General features: G+C 44.0%; 2 protein-coding genes across 2 annotated transcripts; both read left to right on the top strand.

Moving 5' to 3' along the window:
• Positions 1 to 6115: 6115 nt before the first annotated feature.
• On the top strand, positions 6116 to 7764 carry LOC101857318. Its single transcript, XM_005093257.3, has 2 exons — positions 6116 to 6452; positions 6942 to 7764. Exons 1-2 carry the CDS (start codon positions 6244 to 6246, stop codon positions 7762 to 7764), a joined length of 1032 nt encoding a protein of 343 aa, XP_005093314.1. The 5' UTR covers positions 6116 to 6243.
• Positions 7765 to 7766: 2 nt separating this feature from the next.
• LOC118477303 lies at positions 7767 to 8377 on the top strand (the record flags this gene model as incomplete). The annotated part of the gene is given in 1 exon segment (XM_035968455.1): positions 7767 to 8377. A coding segment is annotated over 1 exon segment (569 nt), but the record flags the coding sequence as incomplete, so codon positions are not given.
• Between the last annotated feature and the right edge of the window lie 1855 nt (positions 8378 to 10232).

A 10232-nucleotide genomic window follows, 5' to 3' on the forward strand; every position in this document is an offset into this window, starting at 1 on the left:
AGACGAGTTTCCCATAGACCTCTTTTTTTATTTCCACCACTCTGCTGACAAAAGACAGTTTCAGGACTCAAAAAAACCACATCCGTGATCAGCAGTTGTACTTTGGGAACGGAAAGTTACTCAAGGCCTTCTGGACAAGTGCAGATCAAAGCAGAAACATGAGATCTCCTCTGACGTAAGTGATTTCAATTGCACTGCACAGGATTACCTGTTGGAGAAGTTTCCTCTACAGGATAAGACCCTACTGCATTCCCAGTGTCTAAATGTGGACATACGGCAATCAACATCTTTTGAAAGTGTGTTCTTTTCTTTGCCTCAAAGCTGAAGCATCCGTCAATTTGCAAGATGACACACTCAAAGAGGAGTCTATCAATGATCGGTCGTGTGAACTACCTCACTCAGTCACTGAATCTGGTAGAGCTGACAAGAAGTGGAACCTGTTGCTTCATCACATTGACAAGTTGGACAACAGTCAGGGTTCCTGCCATGAACTCCCCACCAAATTCGAGGAGGTTTCAAGGAAAAATTATAAAAATTCAAGGAGACTTGGACAAGAAGTTCATGCCGTTTTCGACGGCGCACTCGCACCCCAAAAGCCTATTTCCAATAGGACTACACTTGTCCAAAAGGAATCAGAGTTTCGATTGTCTCACAAAAACTTTGTTCACAACCGATCCGGTAAAATTCAAGGAGTTTCCAAGGAGATTTTTCCTTGAATGCAAATTCAAGGAGTTTTCAAGGACTCCTTGTGAATTTTAGGAGGCCGCAGGAACCCTGAACAGTAAACCCTTTAATCGTCTTGCTAGGACAGCAACAAGTGTAATGTCAGCGTCACACAGCAATGCAAGAGCAGAAAGAGTCAGAAAAAGTCTTCTCTTTGGTTAGAAAAAATAGGACAGAAGCAAGGGCCTCCCTGATGCACAGCTGGTCTCAAAAGTCGGGGGAAAGCCCCCTGAACCTGACAGACCAGTTCCTGAGGAAGGGCAAGACTGCAACAAAAGGACAGTGGGCTCTTGTGGCCCAGAGGTTAAGGTGTTAGCCTCTCTTTCAAAAGTCCCGGTTTCGAATCCGGGTAACGAACTAAAAATTTTCTTCTCTAAAATTGTCTCCTTTCACCTCCTTTTCTGCTCTCTAGCAATGTTCTGTCGTCTGCTTTCGTCTCCTCTTTCTGCCCCCATCCCCTGGGCTCCTGACTCTTTTTGCAGCCTTTCTACTGCTACTCCTTGGCTCTTTCTTACTGCTGTCTTTCAGCCACACCCCTGATCTTCTGATAGGAAAGATCTACACTTAGCCTTTTCGGACAAGGGCGAAAAATCTCAGAGGGCCCGTGTGCAAGTTGCGCGCGTTGAAGATCCCTTGGTGGTCTAAAATCAACAAGAGTAGGCTTCGGCCACCACCCCCGCAAAATTCCAAATTTCCTACCAACTAAAAAATTTTAATGTATCCCGTGCGCTCATATGACCTTATGCAGTTGCGAGTGCTGTAAAACACTTACCCAAAAAAGCACGTGGGAGCTGAGATTTTTCTAATTTCTTGCTTTTTGGAGACCTGAACCTAACTTCATGGACAAAATTACAGAGACGCAGCAGGCACTGTATATGATGGAGACACATATAATTTGGATTTAAGTGCCGATATCGTCAAGCAAGGGGCCAGTACTAGTACAAGTAGTCACTCGGACACTCAGTCAAGCCATGAACACGATGTGACAGGTCTATATCTAGGCGAGGGGAACGACAAAGAGAGCGATGTTGACGGTGAGATCGTTGCTGGAGGTGATGATTTAGAAGACACTGACGAAGAAGAAGATAGGCCTAGCACCCACAGTACTTTAGCTAGATCTACAACTACAGAAATTACAAGAGAGTGGACTACGAATTTTGAGGACCGAGTGCTAAACGAGTCCACTGAGAATGTGGGCCCTGCCCATAAACTTCCAGTTGGGAGCGAACCGATCGACTTTTTCTTCCAGCTTTTCCCTCCTGCTGAGTCGCCCGAACTGCAGCACAAACGAATCTATCGGTCACTCAGTGCCAGGACAAGAGCAACCAGCAAGACGAGGCCTGGACTCCTGTCGGTGATGCTGACATCAAGGTGTGGGTGGCCATCAACATCATGTTTGGCATACACAGCCTGCCGCACTACTGCATGTACTGGAGCGAAGACGACCGCCTGAGCGTACCGGGAGTCGCATTACTGCATATACTGGAGCGAAGACGACCGCCTGAACGTACCGAGAGTTGCACTACTGCATGTACTGGAGCGAAGACGACCGCCTGAGCGTACCGAGAGTCGCATTTCTGCATGTACTGGAGCAAAGACGACCGCCTGAGCGTACCGAGAGTCACATTACTGCATATACTGGAGCGAAGACGACCGCCTGAACGTACCGAGAGTTGCACTACTGCATGTACTGGAGCGAAGACGACCGCCTGAGCGTACCGAGAGTCGCATTTCTGCATGTACTGGAGCAAAGACGACCGCCTGAGCGTACCGAGAGTCACATTACTGCATATACTGGAGCGAAGACGACCGCCTGAACGTACCGAGAGTTGCACTACTGCATGTACTGGAGCGAAGACGACCGTCTCAGCGTACCCAGAGTCGCACTACTGCATGTACTGGAGCGAAGACGACCGCCTGAACATACCAGGAGTGTCTTGCGCCATGCCAAAGGGGTGGTTTGAGAGGATCTCCCAGTTATCCACATCAATGATTCGGCAGCAAGCAGACCGAGAGGCGACCCCCATCATGACCCACTCCACAAAGTTCGTCCCTTGCTGGATCTTGTTTGTGAACGGTGAGTATGATTTTTTATCATCTTTTCTTCGTCTCATTTTTCTGTTTCTTCTAATACTACTATAAGTCTACTTTCTTATGTTTTGTTAGTGTTGTGTGTGTGTGTGTGTGTGTGTGTGTGTGTGTGTGTGTGTGTGTGTGCGCACGCGCTGACTTGAATGTGCTTGAAAATTGAATATATGTCCACTCTCCCCTCCAATGCTTGTTCTAATTCTATTTTTATTTGACTTTTTTCCTCCCAAGCATCGAAGACCACTACCTTCTTGCTGTGAAGATCAGTATTGACGAGGCGATGACACTGTTTACCGGACGATGGAGCTTCAAGCAATACATCCGAGTAAAGCCGGACCCTCGGGGCATCAAGGCATGATGTGCTGCTGATACCGCCACTGGGTGCCTCCTGCACTTCAACATGTACACTGGTAAGACATAGAGGAGGGACAACCCCATGGATTGGGGTACCACGTCCTCATGACGGTCGCCTCCCATTACTGACACAAGTGGCACCATTTTTACTTCGACAATTTTTTCACTTCACTGAAACTGCAGACGTGAAGACGGTAAAAACAAACCAAAGATTAGGTCAGACATTAGCCTGAATACCTTCACAAAGCTCAAAAAGGGACCATACGCACCAGAAATGGGAAACACCCAATGGAGAATAGAGGGAATATTGAAACCCCTACACGAAGTAATAAAAGGAATCCCTCCGAATGAAAACGAAAATGAAATAAAAAAACTTTTAAAAACCTAAATGAAAATATTCTTGAATCAAAAAGACTGGGAAAGACGTCAAATTTTTTCCAGTAAAAATCGAGGGTAACGTGTTGCCTGATGTTATCAAAACCCCGTTTGGGCTAAGAACGGTTCACCCGTACGTAAAAGCACTGCCACAGTGCCTAAAATGTCTAAAGATGGGACACACGTCAACCCATAGCAAAGAAAATACAAAAATTTGCATTAGATGTGGAGGGAAAAACCATCTAGCTGCAGAATGTCAAATGTATTAACTGCCAGGGACCACACAGGGCAACTGATCCAAAAAGCAAAACCAAACAAGCAGCTTCCTGCTAGACTCACAGCAGTTGCACCACATGTCTTGGATATTGATGGGGGTGTTTGTCACCATATTCATAATGCTGTGAAGAAATTTTCGTCCAATCTTGACCCCTCTGAGATGCTATCGAGACCCATAGATGATCTTTCTAATGACATGGACTTGAGTGCTGATCTGCGTGATGATCTGAAGTTCATATTATGCAAGCACCTTGAACTCGCAGAACTAGTGCCGATTCCAAGAGCCAGTCACAGATCGATGTCAGTCTATGATGCTTCAGATAGATTTCTTCAAATCCACAATGCTCAGACTCTTTTTTATTCATCATGATTGACAGTTGTGGAAACACAGCAGCACCAACCACTGCTAACAAGAATCCTACAAGGGAACAAGAAAGACTCAAGACTCAGCATTGTCTCTCAGTATTCTTTAGAGGCTTAAGACAAAGAAGTTAACTCCTGCTGGGAAAGAAAGAAAGAAAGAAAGAAAGAAGAGGATCTTAGACAGGCTAATCAAGAAAAGACAGCTCAGCCTTTTGGTTGCCAACTTCCTTGTCAGCATCCCACCACTTTTTCAAGAGTTTCATTCCGACGTTTGAACAGAAAGAGCCGATGGTGCACAGGCTCCATGATGAGCTTACTCTGGTCTCGAAAACATTTTTAACCTGTTTCCTGACTCATGAGTACTCCTGACTCAACAGCTGTCACATTTTCAAAGTCAATGCCCACTCTAGAAATGTTCACACCTTGGATAGAGTGTATGTTGGAGATGCTGCCAGATTAATTTTTGAAGAAATGGACAGATCTGAAGCCCAGGCCCACACAAAGACTGTTTGACTTTCCTAGCACAAGACCAGTGCACATCTTATCAAGAAACTCCCTATCAAGAATAAAAACCTTCAACTTTTGTCTACTCTTGATCCAGAGCTCTGTGGTCACAGTAGAGCAGCATCCGGACTGCACGACCTTTTTGACCTTTTTCCTAAACTCACAGACGAAGTTCAGAAAGACACATTCACAACTGCTACTGCTTCTTCTTCCCTTCAGAAAGAGACTAAATTCACTTCAACCATCACGGAGAAGAAACTGGACAAGAGGTGGTCTTCAACAATCCCCAGTATGCTGTTCTTAATCCTGTCATCAAGGCTTGCTTCTCCATTTTCAGAGGGCCCAGGGTGAATCCTCTTTTAGCATTAAGAACAATGTAATCACAAACACCTCAAACAGAACTCAAGTGCAGACATATGAGGCCATTTAAAAAGTTCAATACAAACTGCTTAATCATCAAAAGAAGTCTACCTAGTTGTACCACAGAGTGGATCCTGTCTGTTCTCCAGTAGACCCTCTCTATGCTCTGTGCTACCATATATATGCAAACAGCAGCAAAAAGGAAGAAGTCTGTTAAAAAGTCAGAAGGATTCCAAAGTTTAAGAAAACTTCAACGTCTATCCATGACAAAGCAAATGAGGCAAGAGCAGCCATTGAGAACAATACAGGTAGCCTTACATCATCAGTTAGTGCAAGAAGCTCCTCCAAGCCAGTGGAGATAGTGAGAGCCACATGTTCTACCCAGCAAGCTACCGCCACTTCTCAATGTCTAAAGAGGAAGACGGGGGCTCTCGTGGCCTAGAGGTTAAGGGGGCTCGCGGGTGGATTTCAGCCTGACAGATATCATTTTTTGGGTAAAATATTGAAATCGAGGTTTTACCATTTTTTGAAAGTCGAATCATTCTTCTTCACAATGGTATCGGTCATAATGTTGAAAAACGGCCACAAAAGTGTTTTCAACAGGCATTTTAGAGACACCCCCTCTGCCAAAATGTCAGCCGGGAAGCGAAATGTTGAAGCAAATTCACAAAAGAGCAATGTTTGGACCATAGCAACGGCCTTACAATTGTATACAAACATAGCCGTGTTATATACCGTTTGAAAGAGCAGGATTTCAACCGACGAATAGTAATCGAGTCAAACACATGAATCGATTACAGAATGAACCAACTGCATTCAAATGAGACATGCGCTCCAAAAAATGCTTCATTCTGGTTGGTCTTCAGCTTCAGATGTCTGAGTTGCCACCACGTAGCGCTTTTCGGAAAACCCGATCCGCATTTCGAAACCTCTAATCACCATGCTTTGGGATTTTTTTACATGATATTTTATTCAAATAACAAATTCATTTATAAATATTGATAAATAAAACATTTTGATAAAATTACATTCGTTTTACTTGAGACTGTTAAATGTTCCGATGATGACAGTACTACGATACACCTCGCGCGTACTCATACCTGGCATATTATGGTCAACTCCATAAGCCATTGAGAAAGACAGTCGAAGTGAAACAAAGCGAGTTACTGCATTGTTTACGATCTGTTCACATTCTACAAGATGCCGAGAGTCGCTAAAACTTTCGCTTTTGGGCGAAAGAAGAGACGTGGTCCTAATGCTAAGCCAAGAGGGAGGCATGCCACCACGCAGGTGTGTGAAGATGGAGTGGAAACAACCGAAGATGTCGACATGGATGAACCTACTTCGCCAGTTCAGCCTCTTGCTATGAATGAATTCGGTCCATCATCTTCAGCCCCTCAAATTGACAGGTAAGAAAATATGATCGTTATTTAGATCTAGAGTCTAGATCTGGATTTATTCATTCTAGATCTACAAACTGGTTTCTAATATCACTCAAGCTCCCCAATCTAATATATCTAGATCTAGATTAGATCTAGATCTACAGTCTTGATCTAAATTATACTTCTCTGTAAAATTGCATTGTGTGAGGTATAGTATAGATTTATGGGTGAAGGATCACACAGAGGAAGAAAACAATTGTGTGCTCAGCTATATGCAGATCTGAGTTATGCAAATATTTGTGGAGAGGGTGGTGTGAGCACAAGTTATTATTTTGGTGATTGTTCTCAAAGACAGAAAGTAAAAAAGTGTAGATCTGGTACTTTTCAAGTAGCCTAATGACCTAATGCCATGCTTTTCTACAATTTTGCATGTATCACACAATGCAAAATTATATTGCTTTGACTTTCTAAGGACTGTAGTTCTAACGCAATGTGTAATTTTATTTTCTGCAACAGTGAGCCAGCTCCCGTTGAAGACGACGAGGAAACAGAAACCCAAACAAATTCATCGCGGTGTGAGCAGAAGATGTCAGCCTTCGTAGATCATTCTTCGTCCCCTGACCCTGAAGCAGAGCGATACTACCTGGTACATTCGTCGTTTTTTCTCGCTATGCTAGATATTATTGTATGCCCCTTCTGCTTTGGCTCCGATCTATCCCTTGATGCGTCAAGCGACATCGGTATGGCTTGTCGTTTTACCGTGGAATGCAATACATGCCAGAAACCAGTCTGGTCAAAGTGCACTTCGCCGAAATCAACACGTCGACACGACATCAACGTCCGTGCGGTCGTAGCCTCTAAGGAGTGCGGTGTGCCGCTGAGCACCATGAAGACGATGTTCAGCATCATGAACATGCCCAACGTCATGCACCACAAGACGTTCCATGAAATCGGCCTAGAAGTGAGAGAGGCTGCCATCGGTGCTGCAGAGGAAGTTATGTCGGCTTCTGCCCGAGTCATTAAAGAACGTCATCAATCCAACGTGTACGCAACTGAACGATCAAGTCCATCTGGCGTTCAAGTTGTCAACGTTTCCTACGACGGCACGTGGCACAAGCGAGGTCACTCGTCACACTATGGAGTAGGTGTGGCGATTGATGTGGACAGTGGTTATGTACTGGACACATATACAGTGTCTAATTTCTGCACAGGGTATACTCGTGCGCCAGATCCCGACTCCTCACAGTACTTGTCCTGGTTCGAACGGCACAAACCTTTGTGTAACAAAAATTTTTATGGCTCCTCTAACGCAATGGAGAAACTAGAGCAGCTGAGGTGATCTTTAGTCGGTTAATTGAGTGCCGTGGGCTGATATATGGCACTATGTTGTGTGATGGTGACAGCAAGGCACTGACACGTGTCAACGACCTTGGTGTCTACGACATTCCGGTGCAGAAGGAAGACTGCGTAAATCATATAGCCAAACGCATCTACAATCAGTTAGAACAGGTTAAAAAAGACAACAAGCAGAAGCTCAACAGGAAACTGACCGTTGCCAAAATAAAAGAAATCACAAACACTTACGCCACGAATCTGAGAGAGAATGCCCCAGATATTCAGAAGATGAAGTTAGGTGTTATGGGTGGCCTGTTCCACATGAATTCCACTGACAGCGCCCCGAACCATCGTTTGTGCCCAGAGGGTGAAACATCATGGTGCAAGCACAACCGTGCCCTCGCCAAGGGTGAACAGCCCCCTCCCCACAACCCAACCTTATCACCTGATATAGGGACTTACGTATTCCCCATTTTCAAGAGGCTGACTGACCCAGAACTCCTCTCTAGGTGTGTCAGAATGTCTACGCAGAACCCAAATGAATGTTTTAATTCGACAATTTGGAGATGTTGCCCTAAGGTGCTTTTCGCCCACCTCCCAACCATTGAAACAGCTGTGGCGTTAAGTGTAATTTCGTTTAACATGGGACCTACAGGAATATACAAGGTCTTCGAAAGACTCGGCCTGACCTGGGGAGCTGTGACAAATTCGCATGCCATTGGAGTAGCAGAGACAAGAATTCGTCACTCCAAGAGGAAAGGAAAGAACATTTCGAAGTGGAAACGAAAGCACCTTCAACAGAACCACCTCAACGAGAAGGACAAGAGAGAGGAAAGGGAGGGTGTCACCTACTCTTCAGGGGCTTTCAACTGTTAAGGTAGGCCCAGAACACTAGTTAGAGGCAAATATTGGACTACTAACCACCTAACACAGCATGTGGCATGTTTACTAACAACCGTAAACTTTGACGCGATTTTTCTCAAAACTACCTTTTTCAGATCCTTTTCAATAGTTGGAACACTACCATTTTATTATTTGTAAAGATATGGGCATCAAATTTGGCATGTTAATAGCTTATCCATTTCCACAGATAGTGACATGGTCAGAATTGTGATATGTCTCTTTTTTTTTTTTTTTGGAAATTTTTTTCAACAGTCACTGGGGGTATTTTCTTACCAAAATTGTAAGGTGAATTTGGATGGCTTAAAAAACAACTAAAAGGGATATATAAGCCATTCTAAGCTTGTTACTATTTAGAGCTATGTCTCCTAAACACATTACAAGTGAAATAACAGGAAAAAAGTAAAAACTATATTGATGGTCGTGTACCAAAATTGGTATATATTTTTTGTTTACAATCCAAGATGGCCGCCGTTTCCCTGGTTACGAATGGACCTGATAACACTATGTACAGTTGGATCCAAATATTTTCACATAGGTTAATAGTTGGTATTAATTGCTTTTTAGAATAACGGTGGATAAATGTCGAGCCCCCTTAAGGTGTTGGCCTCTCATTCAAAGGTCCCAGGTTCGAATCCGGGTAGCGACCGGAAAATTTTCTTCTCTAGAATTGTCTCCTTTCACCTTTTTTATTCGACAAGAGTAGGCTTCAGCCGCCACCCGAGCAAAATTCAAAATTTACCACCAACGGAAAATATTAGGTGTGTCCTGTGCGCTGGCGCTCATATGACCTTATGCAGTAGTGAGCACCGTAAAACACTTACCAAAAAGTTACCCAAGGGATTTCTTCGAAAAGCAGCCCATGAAGTTAAATTTAGTTTCAACCCCTCCTGAAGCTCAAATCAAGCCGTTCAAAGGTGGGTGAACACGTGTGTAGCCAACAGTCGCCGTCTTTCATCTCACTACTATTCACTTTTCGACATCTTTATCAATGGTTGGAAAGTAATACTTCATTATATATTTTTTTCGGTGGGTACGGATTTTTTTTCGCCCCCTCCTGCCCACCCAGCAGAAATGGGTATCTGACTTCGAGTTGGGGAAGTAAAGGCGGCGTGGAAAGGAACTGGCCACCCTACCACAATATGTCGAAGGCCTAGGAAGTTGTCTCACTAACAATGCAATCCCCAATGTCCAGATCGGATGCGGGAACAACTTTAGTTTACTTTATTTTACCGACAGAACAATAATTGGGTTAAAATGAGAACTTTTTTTCCCCTCCACAAAGTTTGCGACCATATAAAATGGCCGAGAAATGCACTATTTTAAGCATATTTTCTGTGGTTGCATTTCATCTTCCTCTTAATGCTCAGATTTTTTTCTCTGGAACCCATTTACATCCCTGGAACCCATAAGTGCTTGAGACATTTTCCCTCTTCTTGACTTAAAAAAGTTGGCAGCCCTCGAAATGTAACGATGCAAAAGAGAGACCTATTTGTAGGAGGAAATCACACTTCTTTGCTTCAGAAACTTTCGGTTTTGAGATAACATAATTAAACACCCCCACACAGACAC

The sequence above is a fragment of the Aplysia californica genome, unplaced genomic scaffold (assembly GCF_000002075.1).
Source record: "Aplysia californica isolate F4 #8 unplaced genomic scaffold, AplCal3.0 scaffold00060, whole genome shotgun sequence".
Lineage (NCBI taxonomy): Eukaryota > Metazoa > Mollusca > Gastropoda > Aplysiida > Aplysiidae > Aplysia > Aplysia californica.

Bases quoted from the DNA above. Each gene is read 5' to 3' on its own strand.
- LOC101857318 (XM_005093257.3), top strand. From the start codon at position 6,244: ATGCCGAGAGTCGCTAAAACTTTCGCTTTTGGGCGAAAGAAGAGACGT. The intron at 6,453-6,941 runs GTAAGAAAATAT...TTTCTGCAACAG, and splicing joins TCAGCCCCTCAAATTGACAG to TGAGCCAGCTCCCGTTGAAG.